This window comes from Pongo abelii, chromosome 12 (assembly GCF_028885655.2).
Source record: "Pongo abelii isolate AG06213 chromosome 12, NHGRI_mPonAbe1-v2.0_pri, whole genome shotgun sequence".
Taxonomy (NCBI): Eukaryota; Metazoa; Chordata; class Mammalia; order Primates; family Hominidae; genus Pongo; species Pongo abelii.
This window is the reverse complement of record NC_071997.2, coordinates 47446001-47473626: the sequence shown is the minus strand read 5'-3', so window position 1 is coordinate 47473626 and position 27626 is coordinate 47446001. Positions and strand designations below refer to the sequence as shown.

At 39.0% G+C, this 27626-nt stretch overlaps 1 protein-coding gene across 2 annotated transcripts in view; it reads left to right on the top strand.

Annotated features, from left to right (window-relative positions):
* Positions 1–27626, top strand: part of DNAH6 (dynein axonemal heavy chain 6) — a 325727-nt gene that overhangs the window by 111303 nt on the left and 186798 nt on the right. For both annotated transcript variants that reach the window (XM_024242264.2, XM_054547993.1), the window contains 7 exons: positions 689–814; positions 889–1044; positions 1326–1487; positions 11264–11401; positions 13992–14159; positions 17222–17370; positions 18738–18845. In XM_024242264.2, the coding sequence (XP_024098032.2) occupies positions 689–814; positions 889–1044; positions 1326–1487; positions 11264–11401; positions 13992–14159; positions 17222–17370; positions 18738–18845 (1007 nt within the window). The remainder of the gene's footprint in view (positions 1–688; positions 815–888; positions 1045–1325; positions 1488–11263; positions 11402–13991; positions 14160–17221; positions 17371–18737; positions 18846–27626) is intronic.

Genomic DNA, 27626 nt, shown 5'->3' with positions numbered 1-27626 from the left:
CAAAGAAATTTCATCTCCATAGCTTCAGAAAAGAGAAATGACTCCCTAAAGAAAGTTCCTTTGCCTCTGTGTAGAGGTGGTCCCTCATCAGGGTTGGCCCAAGTGACATTTCAGCACAATGGTGCAAGGTCCTCAGAGGTGCTGCTCTTCCTTGAAAAAGATTTAATTATTTAGGTAAAAATCAAGTAAAAATTTATCTAACTCTTTCTGAAAATGTTTTCATTTAACCAGTCATTGGCTAGGTTAAAATGCTCAGATTTTCTGATTATTAATGGGAAAATCACCCCTAAAACTGAAGAGTATCACCTTTAACCACATTTAATTTTTAGGGAGGACACTCTCCTCTAGAGAATCATCACATAGTGGTTAAGAACGTGGGCTTTTCTCAAGGCAAATGTCTACTCAGGTCTCATTTTTGCTGCTTCATAACTGTGTGACTGCCATCAAGTTACTTATGCTCTCTGACCTTCAGTTTCCTCAAATGTACAATGGGGTAAAGACAGTATATATTTCACAGAAATCTTATGGGAATTAAATAAAAGTATTGTCCTGTTTGGTCACAAAATTATAGATTCTTAAAATTAGCTGGTTTTTAGCAATGTCTTTCCAAATTGAATGGTGAAAGAGATAATGTATACATGTAAGCTGATATTGGAAAATTCACCATGACAGTTTTTTTTATTTGTAGAGATTAAATGCCCTGGCTGCAATAGTTCGAGGCAGTCTTCCTAAATTACACAGAAACATCCTGACTGCATTGATTACTATTGATGTGCATGCAAGAGATATAGTCACTGAACTTGTTCAATCCAAGGTAACTGTTTCATTTAAGTAAAATTATATACTTCTTTCTGAAATTAGTGTATCTAATATGTATATCACATACAGGTGGAGACAGTTGAATCTTTTGACTGGCAGAGACAACTGCGCTATTACTGGGATATAGACCTGGATAATTGCGTGGCTAGAATGGCGCTCTCTCAGTACACTTACGGCTATGAATATTTGGGTGCATGCCCAAGATTGGTTATTACTCCACTCACAGTAAGTTATTGATCACTTAGGTTAATATTGACACAAGAGTGCTTTTCAATCAAAAGTCTTGAAAAGTTTCATATGACATTAACTCTTGAAAGAATTTATTATGAATACATCTTTGTAAAGCAAAGATTTGCATTATTTAATTATGTGCATGGATCTTTTGGTGTATTTCAACTGCTATATTTTTCATAGAAAATAATAATCCTTCCCCCATAGAAAGGAAATGCCTTAATTTGTGGCCAGAGTTGGTTCCCTTCATATTGATAGTTTATTGCTTTCTTCAGGATCGTTGCTATCTTTGCCTCATGGGAGCTTTGCAGCTTGACCTTGGGGGTGCACCAGCTGGTCCTGCTGGCACTGGGAAAACAGAGACTACCAAAGATCTGGCAAAAGCTCTTGCCATCCAGTGTGTGGTCTTTAACTGTTCGGATGGTTTGGACTACAAGGTACAGTTCTTGCATCTGAATATTAACATTAAGTGTTTTATGTGTCTTTCTCTATTTGCAACATGACATAAGAAAATAAGGCAAGAATGGAGTGATGACAAGCAAGAGAAAAGAAATGGGGCAAATAATGGTTAAAGTGGAATAAATAGAGCAAGAGAGAAGAGTCAACACGTGGTGGTCTGGGTAGTTTGGATAAAAATCAAGGCCAGGGGATGATTTGTCAAATGGTGAAAAAATAAAAAATCTGTACATGTCAGTAAGAAGAAAGAAACGAGATGAGGTACAAGATAGAATAGCAGGGAAACCGAAGAACAAGGACTAAGCTTACAGTAGGAAATTGGCAATTTAGAGAATGGTGTATTGAACATGAAATATGTGGGAGTCAATTCACAGTAAGGTTTTTCAATACAGTGGTTCTCAAACTTTTTGGTCATGGGACCCCTTTACACTCTTAAAAATTATTGAGACTTCCAAAGAGCTTTTGTTCATATGGGTTACATCTGTTGATATTTACCATGTTAGAAAAAATTAAGTAAAATATGTTTTATATATTTATTTGTTAAAAAAAAATAACAGTAAGCCCATTATATGTTAACTTAAACATGTTTTTGTAAAACAAAACTTCCAAACAAAAAACATTGTCCCACTGCTTTATATTTTTGAAAATCTCTAATATTTTCAAAATATTGCTATTATGCTAATATTTGGCATAATAGAAGACAGCCAGATTCTCCGATTTGCTTCTACATTCAGTCTGTTGACATATGTTTTTTTGGTTGAACATTTGAAGAAAATCTAACCTCACATAGATATGGACTCTGAAAAGAGGAATTTTTTTAAATAACTTTTTCAGTTAATTGTTTATACTCTTCCTTGAACTACACCAAAACTTGACAAATGTTAGTTTCTTTTTTTTTTTCACTTTTGTACAGCATTGTTTATTGTCTTGCATTTACATGATTTACTTTCTTCATACACTTTATAAATTTTTATTTTACACTAATTTGTATTCATTTATTCATTCATTTTATAACCTGCTTATTCCAGTTCAGGGTCAAGGATGACTGGGCCCATTCTGGCAGCTCAGGGCACAAGGCGGGAACCAGCCCTGGGACGGGATGTCATCCCATCACAGGGTGCACTCACACATACACACCCATGCACATGCAGAGCGGGAACACCTAGACATACTAATTAAGCCAACGTGCACAGCTTTAAGATGTGGGAGGAAACCCAAGTACTAGAGAAAACCTATTTGCTATGTTAAAACTGAAACCATATCCACATCTTTTCATACTCTGTACTCTCATGAGAGAGTGAGAATGAAAAAGAGAGTAAGAATGAAAACACCTTAGTATTATTATGAAAACACTTTGGCCTCACAGATCCCCCAAAAAAACTCATGGATTTGCAGGGATCCTTGTTTGGCTTTATTTCTTCTGGTGGTTGCTATTTATACTGTAAAAACATACATTTGTTTCTATATTTTTATGTACCCACTTTGGACACTATCTGCCAACACATTAAATAGATGAGGATTTTATTAGACACAACTTTGTGTGTCTAATGAAGTTGGACTTTATATTTCAACCTCACTTTTACCATGTCAAGTTTTATAAAATTTGTATTTTATTCTATAACTAAATTATATCTTCACTGCTTTGTCTAGGGCTGAACACAAAAATGTAAATCCCTTATACGGCACTTATAATATCAAAGATTGTTCATAGTGGAATTTAATAGAATAATTGGCCCCATAGAGAAAGATCAATACATACATCACAAACCCCTGCCATTCAAAGTAAATGTCCTAAGCTTCAGGGTTAGTGGATTGTGTTTTCTTTCCACTTTCTTTACTTCTTCTAGAACCATTATTTTTCTCTTTTTTTATTTTTTATTTTGAGACGGAGTCTCTCTCTATTGCCCAGCATGCAGTGGCTCAATCTCGGCTCACTGCAACCTCTGCCTCCCGGGTTCAAGCAGTTCCCTGCCTCAGCCTCCTGAATAGCTGGGATTACAGGCGCCCACCACCACGCCTGGCTAATTTTTGTATTTTTAGTAGAGATGGAGTCTCACCATCTTGGCCAGGCTGGTCTGGTCTTGAACTCCTGACCTCGTGATCCACCCACATCGGCCTCCCAAAGTGCTGGGATTATAGGCGTGAGCCACCGCGCCCGGCCAGAACCATTATTTTTCTAACTTCTGTGTGCTGTGAATCACCCGGAGATATTTATTAAACTACATATTCTGATGTACAGGTCTGGGGTGGGGCCTGAAATTATGCATTTCTGACATCCGCCAAGGTGGTGCAAATCGATACTGGTCCACTATGAGAAGCTAAGCCCTAGACCGTGGTTCTGAGAGCGTGAACCCTGAACCAACAGCATTAGCATCACCTGACAACTTGTTGGAAATGCAAATTATAAAGCCCCACCTCAGACCTACTTAATCAGAAATTTGGAGCTAGAGCACAGCAACGAGAAGCTTTTTTGAAACAAACTTCCAGGTGATTCTGATGCACACTCAGATTTCAGGACCACTGTTCTAGAGTCGATTCAGCTGCCACTGTTCTTTGTATTTCAGTTTTGCGTCTTTCTTATATTTCATTTTAATTTTGTTGGAATACTTCCTTGAGCAATTTTTTTCCCATTCAAGTTTATAAATATTCTGTCTTTCCTGAGTCATCATACTTGATTGATAATTTGTAGAGGGTGGAATTATAGGTTTAAAATAATTTTCTCACCTGACTTTGAAGGCCTCACTTCATTGTCTTCTAGTGTGCATTTTGCTAATGATAAAACTGATCATGGCTTAATACATTTTGGAGGTTTAATAATATTTTGCTTCCTGTCTATCTGTGGCAGCTTATAGGATTTTCTCTTGATCCTCGGTATTGTGAAAATCTACCAAGATGTGCCTAGATGAAATAATTTTCTTTATTCATTTGGTTTGTCATTTTGGGGAACTCTTTAATGAGAAAAATATGTCTTTTGTCAGCCTAGTGAGACCTTATTTTATTGCTTCTTTGCTTATCATTATGTCTCTGTTCTCTGCTCTGGGCCTCCTACTTCTATTCTCCACTTCTCTTACCCTCATGTTTTCTCTCGCTTATTGCTAATTTTCTTGTATTTGTTTAGATTGCTAAACACATAAACACACTTATTTTATATTTTAAGCAACAATAAAAATAAATAAACTTATTGAAAGGTTACTGAGATAGTGGGATATCTCACGGAATCCAGAGAAGAGGTGAGCATGACTCAGGCCGAGTAGGAACTAGGGCAGCCAACTCCTTCGCATTGGGAACTTTAGAGCCTTCTCTTTAGAACCTGGCCAAGAAAACAGCAAGGTCACATTTCAAGTTTTGAAAGTAGGATTCTAATTGGCAAAGTGCGTTCAAGTGATCACCCCTAGATTCTTGAGCAATAGCCAGAAGAAGGGGGTATAGTCTGATTCATACAGGCATGGATGGCTGTTGAGAGCTAGATGTGGTAAGCAGTTTCCAGAGAAAGAGGAATGGTATCCTCTAAGGGTTTCTGCAACATAAGATTTCTAAGCAAAACAAGATTGTCTTCAACGGCTATTCTTTTCTGCTTTAAATGTCCCTTCATGTGTGGATGTTCCCCAGGGCTCTGACCAGTCCCCTTTTCCTGTTTTCTCTACCTGCTTTTTCCGGTTCCTGACAACTTCATAAGAGAGAGGAGAGATTAGGGCAGGAGGAGGTTACACTGCAGATCCTTGGTCAGATGCACTGCCTTTCCCAAGACCTAGTTCCTGCTCCTCCAGGAACTCTTTTGCCCTAAAGTTTTCCTCAGGATTTGGTCTCCTTTGAAGCTCTTCCTTTCTACAAAAAGCAAATGAAATATTCAAGCACTGGATTGAGACTTTGTGTTTAGACTCAGCAGAAGGCATATTATCTGATTTACCTTCCCAGCATTCCTCTGTGATAGGTGTTGTCATCATTGCGCAGATGGGAGTGAGATTTGGAGCAGTGAAGTAACTCGCCAGCAGTCACCACTAGAAAATGGCAGAGAAAGAATTTGAACACATCCTTTGATTCAAGTCAAATGTTCTCTCCCATTTTTTAAAAAAAATACATATTATATGCAAATTTAGAAACATAAAAAGATATAAAGAATAAAATAATGAATATCTACTTAGCCACCTCCCAGCTAAGAGAGAAAATGTTACCAGCGCACTTGAAATCCTCTGTCTCTCTTCACCAGGGGTAACTTCTATTCTGAATTTGGGGGTTATCATTCACATGTGTGCATATGTGTGTGTGTAGTCCTAAATTTAAAACATAGTATCATTCTGTGTGCTACATTCTACATTTTGGTTTTTCCACTGAGCACTTTGTCTATGAGATTCATCCAGGCTAATACTATAGCTCTATTTTTTTAATTTTCACTGCTCTGTTTTTATGATTTTTTTCATCCATTCTCTTTCTGATAGGTATTTGGGGTGTTTCTAATATAGTATTTGCTACTGTAAGCAATGTGCAATAAGTATTATTACACAGGTCTCCAGGTGAATGGGTGCCTGGTTTATCTGGCTTGGAATATAGGAGTTGGTCTCAAGGTACATATACGTATCATATTGACTCAATAAGGACAAATGCTTCTTCCGTGATTGTGGTAATTTATACTACCCCTGCAAATGTATAAGAGCTGCCTATGCTCCACATCCTTGCCCATGCTGTCAGGTTCCATAACTGTTGTCAGTCTGAGGAGTATGAAATGGTATCCCATTGTATTCCCCTGGTTACTAGTGAGGTTGAATGTCTTTTCAAATGTTTATACTCTAGGATTTCTCATCTGTGAAATACCTATTTACATCTTTCCCCATGTTCTCTTGGCTTGCTTATCCTTTTTTAAATTGATTATTAATAGTGTTTTTAATATGTTATTGATACTGATTTCTTCTCTCAGGTATTATCTCTTAGTTCTGTCCTCTAAAAAGGGACATTGACAGCCTAAAAATAGTGATCACCTCTAGTACGCAGACTGTGGTCTTAAGTACCTTTTCCTACTGAAAGTAACCAGAGCTGGTTCTAGGTCTGGGGCAGGAAATGCATAAAATGAGCCTACAACATCATGTCCTATCTGAAATAGCAACAACAAAATACCAAAAATTAATGTAACTATATCAATTATCAGAATGTTACTAAAGAGGATCTCATTGACCAAAGATGGGACAATGCAAGAATGATAATAACTGGAATGGATCAAAACACATAAAACATTTTTAAATTCATGAATATACAATGATTAACCAAAAAATGTAAAACAAAAAACTCATTGATTACCTTAGAGGTTTCCAGGGAAACAACTTATTTGAAAAATTGATAAAGAAAAAGAATTAAGTATTTATCCTGCCTTTTCTGTGGACTGTTTTTTGGGGTAATAAAAAAGTTGATGAGGAAAAATTTTTATAGAATAATCACAACTAATAAATGCAGAAGAGATGATAACATTAGAAATTACTATTTTGCAACCTTCAAAAAATAATATATCTAGCAATGGCCATCATTGCTAAAACCACTAAAGACTAATTGGAAAATTTATAATGGACGAATCAGGCTAGTAATCCACTGATCACAACTTTGACAATCAAAAAATACATATCTCCTGTTATGATATACAAGCTATGAATTATTCCTGTTCAAAAAAAATTAACTTCAACCTAATGAATCTAATGGAGTCTCTAGATTTAAATACCAGTTTTCAAGAAGTACAGGTGTATGAGATAAAGGACCATGTTAACACCACAAGAATACAATCAGCTAAATATGGAATCAGGAGAATTCTATAGGGAAAATAACTTACAGACCTTCAAAAATAAATTGCATAAAAGAGAGAGGATTCAGGGAACTGCTATAAATTTAAAGATTTAAGAGACACAGTAACCAAATGCAATGTTTGTACCTTGCTTGTATCTTTGTCGGAACAAACCAATTGTAAAAGGACAATATCAGTACCATTAAGGACAATTGAACAAGATATTAAGTAATTAATGGGTTTTTCTTTGAGTAGGTTAGCAGTATTGATTTGGGTAATTTGGGGGTTCTTATGTGTTACAGAGTTTATTGTGAAACAATCTGATGTCTAGGGTTTGCTTTAAAATAACAACAAAAAATGTTGGAGAGTATTTTGAAAATAGCAGAATGTTGGTAATTGTTAAGCTGGGTGGCATATACCTTCTTTCACCTCTTGTGTATGTTTGAAATTTTTCAAAATAAAAGGTTTTTTTTAAGTAGAAATAATCGCAAAATAAAATGATAGAAATAACACCAAAACTTATTTCTAATGGTCAATTAATTGCTACACAATTCATTTCTGAAAAACAAAACAAAATAGCCCCTGACTGCTCTCCGCTGAGAGCCAACCTGACTCAGACTATTTGCTTCTCCGGTTGAACACAAACAATTTCACAGACCACCAACTACAGACCAGGTCACGATGCATCCATTTGGAATGAGATGCCATAATGGTGTCTGAAAACACACAAGAATGCTGTCCAAACCACAAAAAATAATCTAATATCCCCCTCTCCAGGCTAAGCTGTGTAACTGCTTCACCTTTACCGATGACAGCCCCAGCCTCCTATATAATGTTATTATGATATCCATCATAAACTTGCACCTGCTTCCTACCAGCACCTAATCCACAGTGTTGTAGATTGAATTGTGTCCCCTCAAAATATGTTCAAGTCCTCATGCCTAATATCTGTGAATGTTACCTAATTTGAGTCTTTACATTTATAAAGACTCAGATGTCTAAAATGAGGCCATACTGGAATTCTACAGGCCCTAATCCAATAACTAACTACTGCCTTTGTAAGAAGAAAAAAATGTAGATATGGATACACAGAGAGAAGGCAGCCAAGTGAAGATACGCAGGAGGTAGAGATCAGAGTGATGCAGTACAAGAAGCCAAGGAATCCCAAGGGTTGCTGGCAACCACTAGAAGCTTCCAAGAGGCAAGAAAGAATCCTACCCCCAAGAGCCTTCAGAATGAGCATGGCTTTGTTGATACCTTTATTTCAGACTTCTAGCCTCTAGAACTGTGGGAGAATAAATTTCTGCTGCTTTAAGCCCTTCAGTTTATGGCAATTTGTTATAGTAGCTCTTAAAAACTAATAGAGCAAAACTCTTCTTCACTGACCTTTCCCCAGAATTTTCTAACAGAAGCCCAAATCCTACGACAAGTCCTCCTAATATCCTTTTACTGAGAGAAACGTTGGTTCCCCACAGAGTGTGGTCTCCCTTGTTGGAACAAGTGGTAAACCCAATTGTATCTGACTACAGGTGTGTCCTGGTTATCTTTGGCCTGTAGGCATTGACCCTGTCCTTCACTTTTGTTGAAAACAAAGAACTGGAGATCACCTGACTTGAAAAAGTATTTGTTAACCAGTCAGTCATTGCAAGCATTCCTGCGTTCATGATCAATATTTGGAACTGCTCCTTTGTTTGGCACCCTGGAGGTTTTTGCATCCTGGGGCAATGCACCACAGTAAGATCTGGTTTGGATAAGAGCAAGGCTTCCAGTATCATCTGCTGAGCCTCTACACCTGTGGCACGCGTTCACCAAGTCACCAGCCATGTCAGGGCTGGATTTCAAACCCCCCACTCTCCTCCTCAGCCAGGCGCGAACTGCAGAGCCAGGAGTGGCAGAGAAAGAGGGTCATTTTTGAAGAGCAAATGGAAATGAAGAACCACCATGACCACAGACATGTTCTTAAAGAGAAAAATATTAGCAAAGAGTCTGTGTCACAGATCAAGATCTGGAATTTTCTTTGTTACTTCCTTTAAAACTGTTCAAAAGTATCCCTTGGGAAGTTTCCACGTAAGCCGGGACTTACATGTATGCTAAGTATGAAGACCATTCCTCTACAATATGGAAGCATTCTGCAGCTTTGTTGTACAGAACACCAACTTGGTCTTTAGTCCTGTCCATGCTATTATTCCATGCATTCATTCAACTTCTCTTACCTTGGCTATATTATTACTGATTTCCAGGGACTGTTTCTTATCTCTGACTAATCCTTTTTTTAGAATATCTTGTTTTATTTTAAGAATGTGTTTCCCTCCCAGATCTCTCTGAGGATTCCATTTCAATTTTGTAAAATTACTTTCTGTTCCCTAAATTATCTCCACTTTCTCCAAAGTTGCCCTTTAGTTTATTCTTCTCATTCTTTCTCTTTCTTGAATCTTCACCTGTTGGTTCATAAGTATAGATGAAGGACTAATTTAATTAGTGTAAACAGCTTGTTTCCCCCAAATGCCCCTTCCTTGAATGAAAGAACTACCAAGAGCTCTGTGGAAGTATAGAATGTGTGGCCAGCAGGCCTCTCCATAGAATGTATGCACACGGAGCAGCCAGTAAGTGAGAAAGCCCACATCGAATGCCAAACAATAAGGATTTTCCTTCTAAAGTAGTACATTTCAGTGGGTTTCATTTTCTTTTATTATTTTTGAATCTCGGTGACTGAAGTGGATGTCTGGAACCATCTTTCTCTCCTTGTCTCTGCTTTCCTTATCTCCCAAGCCTAATGTCGTCTCCCAGTATCTCTTAATATTAATATCTCCCCAAGGCAGATCTCCCCCTTTACTTATGAGGCAGTCCTTCATTTTAGCCTGGTGGGGATGTCAGCACTAAAATCTCAAGAGCCCTGTTTACTCTGCTTGGGGTGAGAGGAAGGGAGAACAGAGAGAGGAAGGACCCATAAACCCAACCATTCCAAGTGTGGATCTTTGCCTCATTTCCAAATATTTCTCTAGGGCCTGTGTCTGCTTTGCTGCATGTATGTATTCATGTTGCATGTATTGCAACTTGTGTATATTGATATTGGGTTTGGAGTTTCTTAGAGACCTCATGAAGGGCATTACTCCTCTCCCTCTGTTTTGGGGCTGCAATTCTCCCTTCTCAGTTGGACAGTCTGTTTCCCTGTGCTTTCCATATTCCAGCTTTTTTTTTTTTTTCAAAACCTTCTTCCTGCTGGCTTCCCTTTCCATTATGTTTTTATCAAGCAGGTACAGGTATAAGTGTGGTCACAGAAAAGGAGAGAGATATGCACACAGATCTATCAGCCTTTCTGTGATTTGTGGGAATTGGAGGAAGGGGGTAAGTGGTATGTGTTCAGTTGACCACCTTGAAATTTAAAACCACTAGTTCTATTACTAAAGAGATAGATACATGGTATAATGCAAGATTTATACACATGCTTAACCAATATCTCAAGTGCCCAAAAGAAATGCCACGCTTTAGATGGTACATTCTTATTTTCCTCCGCCATTAGGATTCTGCTGTAGAAGAAATTAAGAATCACTGCTATAATCTGCACAGCTATGCCTTCTGCTCAGTAGTCGTGTGTCTGCCATGTAGAATACCTTCTAAAGACAACGAAAGCTTCCATTAGTAAAATTTTTCAAGTTTTTTTAAAGTCCTTAAGTTTGTATGTTCCATGTGTTAAACTATTTGAGAATCTGTCAAGTATTTGCAGAGGTGAGTGGAGGTTATAAACAAGAAGGAAAATTGGTCAGATTGTCATTTTGTTTAAAAATGAAACAGATTCAAATCACTTAGAGAGACTCAAAAAGATATTTCCTCTTGTAGAAAAATGTTTACTTCTGACATAGACCAGTATTCACATAAAACTGTTGCTTATTTGCGGATACCACCTCTTTTTTTTCTTTAATATTTCAGCTCAAAATTTAATTTTTGAATGAGCTGAACTACACAATACAAAGTTGAACTGCTTTATTTTGATTTCAGATGATGGGGCGCTTCTTCAGTGGCTTGGCACAGTCAGGGGCCTGGTGCTGCTTTGATGAATTTAATCGAATTGACATAGAAGTTCTGTCCGTCATTGCGCAGCAACTCATTACCATTAGGAACGCCAAAGCGGCAAAGGTAAGGCACTGGGCAATCAACTTTCAAGGTAACAATCCTTAAGTTTGTCATTAACTCACAGAATGTTACATTTTAGAAAGCAGATGCTAAAAATGTTAGGGAGGAATCCTGGGGAGCCCAATGGGACCTTGGCTCTCCAGAGCTCACTGGACTAGAAAATCCAAGGAATATGGTGTCAGATGAAGACACTGAGTGGTCCTGTTATTTAAAATTTGTTTTAGCCCCTTATTAGCATGTCTCTAGAGAAGGGATTTCATATTCAGAAGCTGATGGCAGTGAAGGTTGGGACCAAGTCTCTACCACTCTGTGTTGACCTTTGGAGATCTGGTCACAATGGGCAGCACTGGTGTTCAGCCTCTACAAACCAAAACAGCACTGCTTCAAGCCCTGTGAGGGCCCCCACTACTCCCTCGGCCCTTTTGGACGAGCCCCAGACCTCCTCTCGATCCGCCAATAAGGGTTCATCCTGGCACAGCACAGGGGACTCTGGACTCAGCTCTAGCTCCAGAGGCAGAGGCTATCTCGTTGGAAGGTGTCCTGATAAGAGTTGTTAAATATTTTGATTATCACCCTCTGCAAAAAAGCGAATTATAGAACAAATACAAAAGAAATCATGACTTGGACTATAGTGAGCTACTAAATTGTGTAAGTCATTGTGGTATGTGCTCACACTTATTTCATCTTACACCAAATCTGTGTGAAGTATATGTCATTTCCCCCAAGGTAATAGGTGAAAAGAATTCAAAGTTAAAAAAAATTTTCATAGACACCAAAAATTATTAGACCCTAAAGTCTAAGCTCCCTTATCTGTACTCCCTCTTGTTCCCGCATACTCTGGGGAGGCCTATATTAAACACAAGATCTTTAAATACAGAGATAGCATAGTCTATATTGTGCAAGTTATTATCATCTGGCTGAGCAATTCACTGAAAGCAAAGTGTATGGAATAAGGGGACAGGGACCAGAGAGAGTAGAGGCAGGATTGAAGCTTTGCCCACTGGAGAGCAGCTACATGAGGACAGAGGAAGACAGGAGAGCATCTGCAAATGACCAGCCTCGTCCTCAAGCTGCCAGTGCCAAATGAGACAGTTGGAGTGGGGTATATCATTTGGAATAGATACACTAAACCACAGAAATTGAGAGGTTTGCTAGCACAAGCAACCATTCAGCAGCAGCAGAAATGGTCTCCAGTTGTACCATGCATTCTCTCCTCCAGGCTGTGGCACATCACCTTACTCCATCCTGGTCTTCCCTGTATTCCCCATGTCTGTTGATAGCACCTTCATCTAGTGGCCCAACTAGAAACCTGGAACTCACCTTGGATTTGACCCATCACTATTAATCCCAGAATCTAAGCCATCACCAAGTCTTGTTAATTTTATCTGCTAGATGCCTCTCCTCCCCACTTACACCTCTTGAATTCTGGCTCTCATTACGTCCCTAATGATCATTCCTTACTGGTCTCCCTGTCTGTAGCCTGTCCAACCTCTCTGCTGCCTATTTCGATCCTATCACTCTGCTTAAAAGTCTTCTCTGCTTCCCCCCAAACGTGGGACAAAATCTAAATTCCTTAGTTTAGTGTACAAGACTCCTGATGCTCAGGCCCAGCCTAGCTGTGCTTTCTGGAACTTTGCCCTTTGGCAAAGTAAATTGCTGGTCATTTCCAGAACATGCAGTGTTGTTTCTTGCTCCTGCTCACTTTTCCTGGAATGGCTGCCCCTGTTCCTCCACCTGAAACATCCTTCTTCCTTCTTCAGATCCCAGGCAGGTTGCCTACTACCCCCGTGGGCTTTGCACACACCTGCACCGTAGTATGTGTTGTACTGTGTGCTCATGGTTTCCAGGTTGATTGCAGACAGCAAGCCTGGGAGTTTCTGGAGATCTCAAGAGTGAGGCTCCTTCAGCTGTGTGCCTCCATGCCTCACCTATTGCCTCACCTGCAACAGGTGCTCAACAAGTGTTTGCTGTTAAGTAAAAGTGAAGGGGTGGTGACAAAAACAGTGACAGTGGGGCCTCAATAACTCAAGAACTAAGATGAAGTTGGAATTTCCTGGGGAATACCAGAAAGTGGGAGTGGAGAAGGTTTAATGGTCAGTAAGTTTAAGATGAATTTAAAATTAGTGGGGCGTGGCGGGGCGTGCCTGTGGTCCCAGCTACTTGGCAGGCTGAGGTGTGAGGTGGGAGGATTGCTTGAGCCTGAGATGTCAAGGCTGCAGTGAGCTCTGATCATGCCACTTGCACTCCAACCTGGGAGACAAAGCAAGACCCTGTCTCAAAAAAAAAAAATGGAAAGTTGAATTGAAGAGGCTCAGTAAATGTTCAGACCTAGAAGATTTCAGGACTTGGCTAGGAAGGAAGAGACAATTTGGGCAAGTCAGGTGCAGGGAGACAGAAATCAGGAAACACAGAGCCCAGAAGAGATTGGAAGTAGACAGGACAGAATCAGAAATGTTCCCTGTTGTCCAACAATGGTATTCAGTAGTGTTTGCTTTAGTGCTTCATTACATGAGTCTTGTATTCGAGTAATAATTAGGTGAAACATTTTACAAATGTCTGGAAGAGTGTTAACTTATATTTTATCTTCGAACAGCTCTCTAGATTCATGTTTGAGGGGCGGGAAATAAAGTTGGTGATGACTTGTGCAGCCTTCATCACAATGAATCCTGGCTATGCAGGCAGAACTGAATTGCCAGATAATTTGAAAGCCCTGTTTAGACCATTTGCGATGATGGTTCCAAATTATGCCTTGATTGCAGAGGTGAGCATCACATTATAAAGCAGCAGAAATGTAAACTTGTTTCTTTTATTTACCATTCGATTCTATCAAGGTAGAAAGTTTCCTTTATGAATGCCCCAGTAATGGTTACACATTATTAAGTGTAGATATGATTGTTATCATGTGGAATGTTAAGTTCTGCATGTTTGTTTGTTTACTGCTATAGCTATAATACCCAAAATGGTATCTGGAATATAATAGGCCCCTAAAACTGGAAAGAATCAATGAGTTTAATTAACCAGTTCATTGGGATTTTTCAGTTCCTCTCTACGAATTAAAATGTCTAGATTCGTTACAAAAACACAGATTATTTTTATTTCTCTTTGCACATTATTTTTTACTGGAGTCAAGGGATGCTGAGTAGATGCCTCCTCACTATGAGGTGGTTGGAGATTGGTTTATAAGTATGTATCAACTTAGTCAAAAAATAGTAATCATTAACAAATTATTTATAATCATGTTTGTTTTTTCTGTATCTACTTAGGCATCTTTCTATTTAAACTGGCTTTAAATAGCCAAGAATTTAAATGTTAGCCAAAAATTGATGTATTTGGCGAAGCACAGTGGCTCAGGCCTGTAATCCCAGCACTTTGGGAGGCCAAAGTGGGAGGATCACTTGAGTCCAGGAGTTAGAGACCAGCCTGGGCAACGTGGTGAAATCCCATCCCTACCAAAAATATAAAAATTAGCCAGTCTCATAACCCAGTCTCAAAATAAATAAATAAATATTTAATTAGTTAAAAATAAAATAGTTTTTTAAAAATAATTGATATATTTAAATTTTGTGCTTTTTTACAAAAGAGAAACAGGGTCTCACTATGCTACCCAGGCTGGAACTAAATGAAGGTCAAGCAATCCTCCCACCTCAGCCTCTGAGTAGTTGGGACTACAGGCACATGCCACTACATCCAGCTAAATTTTATACGTATTTTTCATGGCACTTTTTATTGAGGTATAATTTATACACAGTAAAGAGCACAGCTCACAAGGGTGCAGCTCAGTGAATTCTTACACATGCATTCATCTGTGTGACCACTAAGACCAAAATATAAGGCATTTTTAGGACTCCAGAAGACCCCTTGTGTGCTCCATGCTGCATTTCATAACAAGGGACACTACCCCTTTAGGATGGAATTTCTCAGAAAGCACAGATCACTCCTTTGGCTAATAAATTCCTGTGATAACAGCTAATTTTAAATATTCTTCTATGTGAAATAAAAGTAATTGCTTAAGAGTAGAGTAGACTGTGCCAAATCCTATCATTAGAAAAATTACAACCTATATTAGGGTATTAGGTCTTTCTTGCATTGCCATAAAGAAATACCTGAGACTGGGTAATTTATGAAGAAAAGAGGTTTAATTGGCTCACGGTTCTGCAGGCTGTACAGGAAGTGTGGTGCTGGCATCTACTTGGCTTCTAGGGTGGCCTTAAGGAGCTTTTACTCATGGTGGAAGGTGAAGCGGGAGCAGGCACTGTGCATGGTGAAAACAGGAACAAGAGAGAAAGAATGGGTGGGGGGTGCCCCACACTTTTAAATGACCAGATCTCAGAACTCAGTTACTATTGCAAAGCAGCACCAAGCCATGAGGGATCAAGGATCCACCCCCATGACCCAGACACCTCCCATCAGCCCCCACCTTCAGCACTGGGAATTATAATCCAATGTGAGATTTGGTCTGGGATAAACATCCAAACTATGTCAATTAGTATAATGCTTACAGCAGCTCAGGAGTCCCCGTACCCACTGTGGGCATGGTGGGGTGGGGGGCAGTTAGGACAGGTAGTATCTTTACTCTTGACCCTCTCTACAAACAGGGACAATAAATGACTTGCTCATTGTCCCAACCTGGTAGGAAGAAAACCAGGTTTAGAGCCCAGTCCAACATGTTTTCCACATCTCATGCTTTGTCCTGTTGTTATAGTACTCGGTAATGGATTGGACGAATTTGAAAGTCTAGTCTTCAGAGTGCTATTCCTATTATTTTTAGAATTTAAATGAATTAGATTCTGTTATCAGCAATTTTTTTTTTTTTTTTTTTTTTTTTTGAGACAGAGTCTGGCTCTGTCGCCCAGGCTAAATAGAGTGCAATGGCACGATCTCGGCTCACTGCAACCTCCATCTCCCAGGTTTAAGCGAGTCTCCTGCCTCAGCCTCCCGAGTAGCTGGGATTATAGGCTCCTGCCACCATGCCCAGCTAATTTTTTGTATTTTTAGTAGAGACGGGGTTTCACCGTGTTGGTCAGGCTGATCTCAAATTCCTGACCTCAAGTGACTCACCCATCTCGGTTTCCCAAAGTGCTGGGATTACAGGTGTGAGCCACTGCACCCGGCCTGTCAGTAAATATTTTTAATCACCTACTGTGTGCAGAGCACTGTGCTAATCAGCAGGGATAGGTCAGTAAACAAAACAGACACCAGTAAGAACTCTGCATCATTCTAAATTCTGGATCTGAAGCCAACTGCAGTGTCTCAGGCAGATTATAAATAGAAAAAAGGGTCCGCTTCCAGCTCTACTGTCAGAGACACTACGCATCATCTGATTAATTTAACCAAGGATGCAGAAACTTGTCAGAAGAAAGGCAGAGGAGAGGCTGACAATCTTTGCATGGCTTCCCTAGACTCCTTGGGAAACTAAGGGAGCTGGTGGTAATCACTCTCCACTAGGGTGATGTTCCTGTCAGATCAGAGAAGCTCGGTTCTTGCTTTTGTACTCGGGCCTAATGACACCATCCAACTTTCATGATGGGAACATTTTCAAAAGCTGGGCTCTTCTGTTCCTTGAACCAAGTGTCCACAGAGCTACATCTTCATCTACAGATGGAAAACAGAATCAGTGCCTAGGTATCCCCATACAATATTTTGCCTTCCAGTTTCCTGTGGCACAGAAAGCCTTTTTCCCTTCAATCTTTATGTTTTTTGATTGAAAGACATAACAACTTGGAAAGTATAATGTTTAGAGTCAATTTTGTCTATGTTGGTATCATGCTAATACATTGTTATCAATACAATATAATAAGCATTGCATTATTTTTTCCATTCTAGGTAATTCTATATTCTGAAGGATTTGAATCCAGTAAAATATTAGCAAGAAAAATGACTCAGATGTATAAGCTTTGCAGTGAGCAGCTGTCTCAGCAGGATCACTATGACTTTGGCATGAGAGCTGTGAAGTCTGTCCTGGTCATGGCTGGGTAAGAAACCAAAGTAGTCGAGTGAAATCCCAAACCATGTGATCAAATGCATTAAATGGGTAACTCAGGAAAGGCTCTCAGACAGTAAGTGATTAATAAATGTTGGCTGCTGCTGTTGTCATCATTCTTACCTTGACACTCCATGACAGAGTGACACAGGCTCTCTCTCCTTATCCTATGACAGTTCTTCACTGTGAGTCCTAACATGGTTGTCCTCGATGGAAAATGATCCCCAGCTAGGCTTAGGATAACATTCACTTCCCCCGAACTCAAATTCAAACATCGGTCTTTTGTATACAAAAACCTTTACCACCATAAGATGGTATGACTAGACTTAAAACACACACAGTCTGTTATGCATATGCAACAAAGCCAGTCATACATGTTGCCTGAGAAAGCCTCAGGAGTTTAAAGAAACTTCATAATTCCAATTCAGTTCAGCTTATGTCTTAGATTTCACCTCTGTCTTTATAACGTGGCCCAAGCCTAAGCTTCTTTCTAGTATCTAGTAAAGAAAGATTCTTTCCTCTTCTCAGACCCCACCTTTTCTCTTTATAACTTCTTGAAACTACTGTATCTGGAATCCTCAACTTGTCCAGAGCCTCTGAGGAGACCTATTTTATCTCTAGTCCTTCCTCTCAGGCCATGACTCATTGGCTCAGGTTCTGCACATCCAGGAACCCTCTGCCTGGCTCCTACATCACTGGGCTCTGCACGAATCTCCCTGCACTTTCCTACCCTCTGTTCTATCTTTTAACCTCTCAGATATAGTATGTCCCCTCTTTACAGGATGGCCATTTAAGGACTAGGAATACTAAGAACTTGAGATACACTTGCACTGAAGGAGCACAACTACAGTCCAGTGGATCATAGAGACAGACCAATGTACAGTCATGTAGCTGCAATGCAGGGAGGGCAGCAACAGGGCTGCACCCACCAGAGGTTCGCTGAGAAGGAGGATAGAGAACAGGAGCTTTCTAGAAAAGGGAGTCACTGGGCTGGGTTTTGAGGGGAAAATAAGAGCAGGCAAAGAACAAGGCAAGATATTCTGGGCAGGGAGAAAAGAAAATCACAGCGATAGGAATCATCATGGTGTATTTAGGGAACTATAAATTCAGGTTGAATAACATCGGGATTGGGGAGGGTGATGAGACAATGTCCTTGTCATTCTCTTCAAGGCTGCGTAGCCATTGCAGGACTTGTCAGTATGCTCTGATGGAGATGAACGCTGAACACACGAGGAAAAATGATCTTCTCCTTCTAACAGGAATCCTCAGGGGAAGGGCTCTGCCCTCCCCACAGGTTTAGAAAATCATGTTCAACCCTACGTTCTTGTGATATTATCCGAAATATTCCTTTAAATTTAGATCTTTAAAAAGAGAAAACCCAGACCTAAATGAAGATGTGGTATTGATAAGAGCTTTACGAGACTCCAATTTGCCAAAATTTCTAACAGATGATGCTCTTCTGTTCAGGTAAGTTTCTAGACGTTACCAAGTAAAGCATGGCTATCACGTAGAGGCAAATGGTAGTCTTTTCTTCAATTATTTCTTTCTCTAACAAGCTGAAAACTTTCCTGTCTTTTCTGGAGAAACTTATTTTGCAGTTTAAGAAATACTCATTTAAAATGAAGATACTAAAGTTTGGGCATAATTACAATCATTTGTGTTTTTTAATCAAAATATTTATCACCAGACTATGTGCTGTACAAATTAGCATTTGGCCGTAAGTTCCTGACCTAAGAGAAGTTTCTGACTCAAAAAAAGTCAGACTTGGGGTTTAACATAAATACAATTGCTTTTATCCATTTTGTTGTTTGTTGTTTAGTTTTAAATTTCTCCACGTTATACATGTATATCGTTTTAAAAAGAAAATAGTTTCATAAATTAGTCTCATGGAAAGCAACAGTCCCCAGCCTTTCACCAACTCCCACTTCCCAAAGACAATCATTTTCTAACTCTTTTATTTATTTATTCTGCTATCCCCCTCCAAACTTCTTAATACCACATTTATACCATTTCTTTTTCTTTTTTTTTCCTTTTTTGACTTTTTTCAGTGGTTGCCCTAGATTTTGCAATATACATTTACAACTAATCTAAGCCCACTTTCAATTAACACTATACCATTTCATGGGAAGTGTGAGTACCTTATAATAACAATCCTATTTCTCCCTTCTATCCTAATTCCTCCCTTCCATCCCTTGTGTTATTGCTGTCATTCATTTTACTTATATATGAGCATACATAAGCACATATATAATATATACATAGGCATACATAATCAAATACATTGTTGCTATAACTATTTTGAACAAACTGTTATCTGTTAGATCAATTAAGAGTAAGAAAAATAAAAATTTTCATTTTACCTTCAATTATTCCATCTTCCATGCTCTTCCTTTAGGTAGATCAGAGTTCCTGACCTATGTTATTTTTCGTCTCTCTAAAGAACTACTTTTAATATTTCTTGCAAGGCAAGGCTACTGGCAACAAAGTTTCTCAATATTTATTTGTCTGAGAAAGTCTTTATTTCTCCTTCACTTTTGAAGGATAATTTCACAGGGTACAGAATTCTAGGTTGGTGGGGTTTTCCTCATATGTTTCACTCCATTCTCTTCTTGCTTGCATAGTTTCTGAGGAAAAGTCAAATGTAATTCTTTGCTCATCTATGGGTAAAGTGGGGTTTTTTTTCCTTCTGGCTTATGTCTATATTTTTTCTTTATCTTTAATTTTCTATGGCTTTAAAATGACCTGCTTCGGTATAATTTTTAGGTATTTATCCTGCTTAGTGTTTTCTGAGTTTCCTGGATCTAACGTTTGGTGTGTGACATTAATTTGGGGAAATTCTGCCATTATTTTTTCAAATATTTCTTTTGTTTTTTTCTCCCTCTCTTATCCTCTGGTATTCCCACTGCACATGTGGTACTCTTTTTGTAGTTGTACCATGGTTCTTGGGTATTATGTTGCTTTTCCAGTCTTTATTCTCTTTACTTTTCAGTTTCAGAGGTTTCTATTGAGGTATCCTCAAGCTCAGAGATACTTTCCTTAGCTGTGTCCAATCTACTAATAAGCCTATCAAAGGCATTCTTCATCTCTGTTATAGTGTGCTGGTTTTTATAATTCATTTCTTTTTGCTTCTTTCTTTGGCTTTCCATATCTCTGCTTATATTGCCCAGCTGTTTCTGCATGCTGTCCATTTTATCCTTTAAAGCCTTTCACATGTTAATCATCATTGTTCTAAATCCCTGTCCGATAATTTCAACATCCCTCCCATGTCTGGTTCTGCTGCTTGCTCTGTCTCTTCAAATTGTGGGGGGTTTTTTGTTTTTGTTTGTTTGTTTGTTTGTTTTTTGCCTTTTAGTATGCCTCATAATATTTTCTTGATAGCTGGACATGATGTACTGGTTAAAAGGAACTGGGCCCAAAGTAAATTGGCTGTAAATAATGTAGTGGTAAGATGCAGCAGGAGGGAAAGTGTTCTATTGTCCTAGGATTAGGACTCAGTCTTTTAATGAGCCTATGCCTTTGAACTGTAAGCTTCATAAATGTTTCTCAGTTTCTTCTCCCCATTAGATGGTACAGGGTGGCTACAGTGGCCTAGAATTGGGTAATTCCCTTCTCCTAGTGAAAGGCTAAAGCCAGCTGGAGTTGATGTTTCCCTTCCCCCGGATCTGTTAAGCTCTGACAAAACTCTGGCAGGTTAGGCTCTGATTAACTCTCCTGGCTTCTTCTTATTAGGAAGAGCAGAATGCTCCAGCCTATTTCAGAATGGTTTCTTTTCCCCTCTCCTGCCAGAAGCATGAAGAGATTTCTTTTTTTTTAAATGTGATTTTTTTTTTTCATTTCCAACTTTTATTTTGAGGTCCAGGGTACATGTGCAGGATGTACAGGTTTGTTACGTAGGTAAACATGTGCCATGATGGTTTGCTGCACAGATCATCCCATCACCCAGACATTCAGCCCAGCATCCATTAGCTATTTTTCCTGACCCTCTCCCTCCTCCCACTCCCCACCCTCCAACAGCTCCGGTGTGTGTTGTTCCCCACCATGTGTCCATGTGCTCTCATCATTTAGCTCCTACTTATAAGTAAGAGCATACAGTATTTGGTGTTCTGTTCCTGCATTAGTTTGCTAAGGATAATGGCCTCCAGCTCCATCCACGTTCCTGCAAAGGATATAATCTCATTTTTATGGCTGCGTATCATTCCAAGGTGCATATGTACCACATTTTCTTTATCCAGTCTACCATTGATGGGCTTTTAGGCTGGTTACGTGTCTTTGCTATTTTGAATAATGCTGCAATGAACATACACATGCATATGTCTTTATAACAGAATGACTTATATTTCTTTAGGTATATACCCAGTAATGGGATTGCTAGGTCAAGTAGTAGTTCTGTTTTTAGCTCTTTGGGGAATCACTAAACTGCTTTCCACAGTGGTTGAACTAATTTACACTTCCACCAACAGTGTAAAAGCATTCTTTTTTCCTCCACAACCTCACCAACATCTGTTGTTTTTCGACTTTTTAGTAATAGCCATTCTAGGCCGGGGGTGGTGGCTCATGCCTGTAATCCCAACACTTTGGGAGGACAAGGCAGGTGGATCATCTGAGGTCAGGAGTTTGAGACCAGCCTGACAAATATGGTGAAACCCTGTCTGTACTAAAAATACAAAATTATCTGGGCGTGGTGGCACATGCCTGTAATCCCAGCTACTTGGGAGGCTGAGTCAGGAGAATCACTTGAACCCGGGAGGTGGAGGTTGCAGTAAGCCGAGATTGTGCCGTTGCACTCCAGTCTGGACAACGAAAGTGAAACTCTGTCTCAAAAAATAATAATAATAATAGCCATTCTAACTGGCATGAGATGGTATCACATTGTGATTTTGATTTGCATTTCTCTATTGATCAGTAATGTTGAGCTTTTTTTCGTACGTTTGTTGGCCGCATGTGGTGTCTTCTTTAGGGAAGTGCCTGTTCATGCACTTTGCCCACTTTTTAATGGGGCTGTTTGTTTTTTCTTGTAAATTTGTTTCAGTTCCTTATAGATGCTGGGTATTAGACCTTTGCCAGATGCATAGATTGCAAAAATTTTCACATGATGGGATTTCTCTCAGATATTTACTCCAAGACTTGGTTGAGCTCCTAGAGGTAAAACTCACAAAAGATATGCCCCTCCACCCCATGACTGGATGCCCCTGGAGTTTTTAACTCTCAGACATCTCCACATCTAGCCTCAAGCAATTTATCAATTACAGCTCACATTTTCCTACCCTGGCACTGGCTCCCATACTAGTTTGTTGTAATCCTGTGTATGTGACTGTCTGTGTCTCCAAAGTTGAGGGCAGAGGTATCTACAGGCATACCTCATTTTATTTCACTTCATTTTACTGCACTTCGCAGATATCGTGTATTTTACAAATTGAAGGTTTGTAGCAACCCTTCATCAAGCAAGTTTATCAGCACAGTTTTTCCAACAGCTTGTGTTCACCATGTGTATATGTGGCAATTTTAGTAATTCTCACAATATTTCAAACTTTTTTATTATTGTATCTGTTATGGTGATCGGTGATCATTGATCTTTGATGTTACTATTGCAGTTGTTCTGGGAGCACCACAAACTGCACCCATACATAACAGCAAACTTAATTGATAAATGTGTGTGCTCTGACTGCTCCACAGACAGCCATTCTCCCATCTCTCTCTTTCTCCTTGGGCCTTCCTCTTCTCTGAGACACAATAATATTGAAATTAGGCCAACTAATGGCCCTACAGTGGTCTCTAGTGATCAAGTGAAAGGAAGAGTCACACACCTCTCACCTTAAATCAAAAGCTGGAAACGATTAAGCTTAGTGAGGAAGGCATGTCTAAAGCCAAGACAGGCTGAAAGCTAGGCCTCTTGTGCCAAATAGCCTAATTGTGAATGCAAAGGAAAAGATATTGAAAGAAATTAAAAGTGCTATTCCAGTGAATACATGAATGATAAGAAAGAGAAAGTAACCTTATTGCTGATATGGAGAAAGTTTTAGTGGTCTGGATAAAAGATTAAACCAGCCACAACATTCCATTAAGCCAAAGCCTAATCCAGATCAAGGCCCTGACTCTCTTCAATTCTATAAAGGAGGAGAGAATGGTGAGGAAGCTGCAGAAGAAAAGTTCAAAGCTAGCAGACATGTGACTGAATTGCTGCAATCTCATAATAAAACCTGCATGGATGAGGAGTTGCTTCTTGTAGATTAGCAAAGAAAGTCATTTTTTTGTTTGTTTGCTTTGAGATAGTCTCACTCCGTCACCCAGGCTGGAGTGCAGTGACACAATCTTGGCTCACTGCAACCTCTGCTTCCCAGGTTCAAGCAATTCTCCTGCCTCAGCCTCCCGAGTAGCTGGGACTACAGGCGCATGCCACCACCCCTGGCTAATTTTGTATTTTTGGTAGAGACAGTTTCACCATGTTGGCCAGGCTGATCTTGAACCCCTGGCCTCAAGTGATCAGTCCGCCTCAGCCTCCCAAAGTGCTGGGATTACAGGTGTCAGCCACCGTACCCGGCCAAAAGTAGTTTCTTGCAATGGGATCTACTCCTGGTGAAGTAGCTAGCTTCAAACTTCTTTCCCTAGCTAGCTTCATGAAGGTTCCTTCATGAAGTTGAAGCAAAGAAGCTATTTCCATAACATAAGGTACAAGGTAAAGTAGCAAATGCTGATGTAGAGGCTGCAGTAAGTTATCCAGATCTAGCTAAGAACACTGATGAAGGTGGCTACACTAAGCAACAGATTTTTAATGTAGATAAAACAGCCTTCTGTTAGAAGATGATGCCATATAGGGCTTTCATAGTGAAAAAGGAGAAGCCAACGCCTGGCTTCAAAGCTTTAAAGGCCAGGCTGACTCTATTTAGGGGCTAAAGCAACTGGTGGTTTTAAGTTAAAGCCAATGCTCATTTACCACTCCAAAAACCCTAGGGCCCTTAAGAATTACACTAAATCTACTCTGCCTGTGCTCTAAAAATGAAACAACAAGGCATGGATGACAGCATGTCTGTTTAGAGAATGGTTTACTGAATATTTTAACCCTTTTCCCATTTGCCCCAAGAGTACTCACTGGCAGCACTTGTGGCTGCCGAATTTAACCCGAGATAACTTTGCCATGAATTATCTCACTTTTGTTATTATTTTCACATTGCTCTAGTATACTGACTTTGGAAACAAAAGGCATCATTCTATAGCATTCTGTTTTTAGTAGTGTTATTTCCACTTACAAAACATAGTAGTTCTTGATCACTGAAAATGTCAAATCCTAGAAAGCATAACATTCCTATGCATGATGTTAACATTGTTTTTTTAATAGTTGTTGGCCCAAGATTCATTTGATAAATCTGATTTTTCCAAAATAGATGACTCTGATGATTTGGATGATTCTAATGTTAGTTCTGTTTAGAAATAACTCCAAGAACACTTTTTATATTTTATTTTCACACTGAAAAGCAGTCAGATTTGCTTCAGCCTCAAAGAACATGTTTATGTAAAATTAAATGAGCACTGGCAGCGAGCTGCCCTTTTTTGTTCTAAATGAGAAAAGGGCTAAATCACCGTTGAGAGCTACTGCTCAGAAAAAAAAGACTCCTTTTAAAATATTACTGCTTATTGGCAATGGACCTGGTCACTCAAGGCCTCTGAGGGAGATGTACAAGGAGATGAATGTTGTTTTCATGTCTGCTAACACAACATCCATTCTGTAGCCCATGGATCAAGGAGTACTTTCAACTTTCAAGTCTTATTATTTAAGAAACATATTTTGTGATGCTCTATCTGCCATAGATAGTGATTTCTCTAATGGATCCAGGCAAAGTTAATTTAAAAACCTTCTGAAAAGGATTCATCATTCTAGATGTCATTAAGAACATTCATGATTCATGGTAAGACAGAATGTCAACATTAATAAGAGTTTGGAAACAGTTGATTCCAACCCTCATGGATGATTTTGAGGGGTTTAAGACCTCAGTGGAGGAAGTAACTACAGATGTGGTGGAAATAGCAAAAGAACTAGAATTAGAAGTGGAGCCTGAAGATGTGACTGAATTGCTGCGATCTCATGATCAAACGTGAATAGATGAGGAATTGCTTCTTATGGATTAGCAAAGAAAGTAGTTTCCTGAGATGGGATCCATTCCTGGTGAAGATGCTGTGAACGTTGTTAAAATGACAACAAAAGACTCTGACTATTGCATAAATATAGTTGATAAAGCAGTGGAAGGGTTTGAGAGAACTGACTTCAATTTTGAAAGAAGTTCTGCTGTGAGTAAAATGCTATCAAACAGCATCACATGCTACATAGATATCTTTCACAAAAGAGTCGATGAACATGGCAAACGTTATTGTCTTATTTTAAGAAATTGCCACAGTCAGTCCAGCCTTCAGCAACTACCACCCTGCTCAGTCAGCAGCTATCAACATTGAGGTAAGACCCTCTGCCAGCAAAAAGATTATGACTTGCCGATGTCTCAGATGGTCATTAGCCTTTTTTAGCAATAAAGCATTTTTAAATAAAGGTATGTACATTTTTTAGACATAATGCTATTGCATGCTTAAATGACTACAGTATAGCATGAAGATAAATTTTATATGCACTGAGAAACCAAAAAATTCATATGAGTTGCTTTATTGCTATATTCACTTTATTGTAGTGGTCTGAAACTGAACCCACAGCATCTCTGAAGGATGCTTATATATAAATATGCGATTAAGTTTCACAATGAATGCTAATACTATGTTCATAATAGGAGCTCATATTTTTGTTTATCATGTGCTTTCTTCCTTTCTGATGCTCCAAGTTTGCTTCTTTCATCATTTTCTTTTTGCTTAGAGAACTTCCCTTTAGCCATTCTTCATGGTAGATCTGCTGGCTACAAATTCATTTCCTTTTCCTTTATCTGAGAATGTCTTGATTTCCCTTCATTCCAGAAGGATATTTCTCCTGGATGTAGGATTCTGGAGTGACAGTTCTTTCAGGACTTGAAAGCTGTTGTACCATAAACTTCCCAGGTACACCATGAAATTCTGTGCAGCCATAAAAAGGAATGAGATCATGTTCCTTTTCAGGGACATGGATGAAGCTGGACACCATTATCCTCAGCAAACTATAAAAAGGAATGAGATCATTTTCCTTTTCAGGGACATGGATGAAGCTGGACACCATTATCCTCAGCAAACTAATGCAGGAACAGAAAACCAAACACCACATGTTCTCACTTATAAGTGGGAGCTGAAAAATGATGGGCTGATAGTTGCAGCAAACCACTATGGCACACACTTACCTATGTAACAAACCTCCACATCCTGCACATGTACCCCAGAACTGAAAATAAAACATTTTTTAAAAAAGATGTTATACCACTTCCTGTCAGCCTCCATGGTCTCTGATGAGAATTTTGTTGTCATTTTATGTGTTTTTTTCCCTGTTCGTAAGGTGTCATTTTTTTTTTCTTCTGGCTGCTGCTAAAATTGTTTTCTTTGTCTTCCATTTTTAGAAGTTTGACTATGTTGTATCTTCATATGGATTTCTTTGGGTTTATCCTGTTTGAGATTTGATCAACTTCTTAAATCTGTAGGTTCATGCTTTTTGGCAAATGTGTGACATTTTCAGTCATTATTTCTCTGAATACTTCTTCAGCTCTTTCATCCTTCCCCATCATTTGAGACTCCAGTGACACAAATGTTAGATCTTTTGTTATATTTCCATAGGTCCCCAAGGGCTTCTCATTTCTTTTTTCAGACAATATTCTCCGTCTTGTTCAGATTGGGTAACTTCTATTATTCTATCTTTCAGTTTACCAAATCTTTCCTCTATCCCTTCCATTTTGCTCTTGAACCCATCTATTGATTTTTTTGTTATTGTATTTTTTGTGTTCTAAAATTTCTAATAGGCTCTCTGTATTTTTTTTTTTTTTGGCTGAGATGTCCTTATATTCTTTTGTTTCTATTGTGTTCATAATGGGTCCTTAAAACATTTTTATGATGTCTGTTTTAAGATAATGATCTCACCTGTGTGTAGTCACATGTACCTATAGTCCTGGTTAGTCAGAAGGCTGAGGCGGGAAGACGGTTTGAACCCAGGAGTTCAAGGCCAGCCTGGGCAGTATAGTGAGACCCTATCCCTTAAGAAATAAATTTGTCAGACACTTTTAACGTTTCTCTCATCTCAGTGTTAGCATCTACTGATTGTCTCTCTTAGTTCAGTTTGAGATCTTTCTGGCTTTTGATATG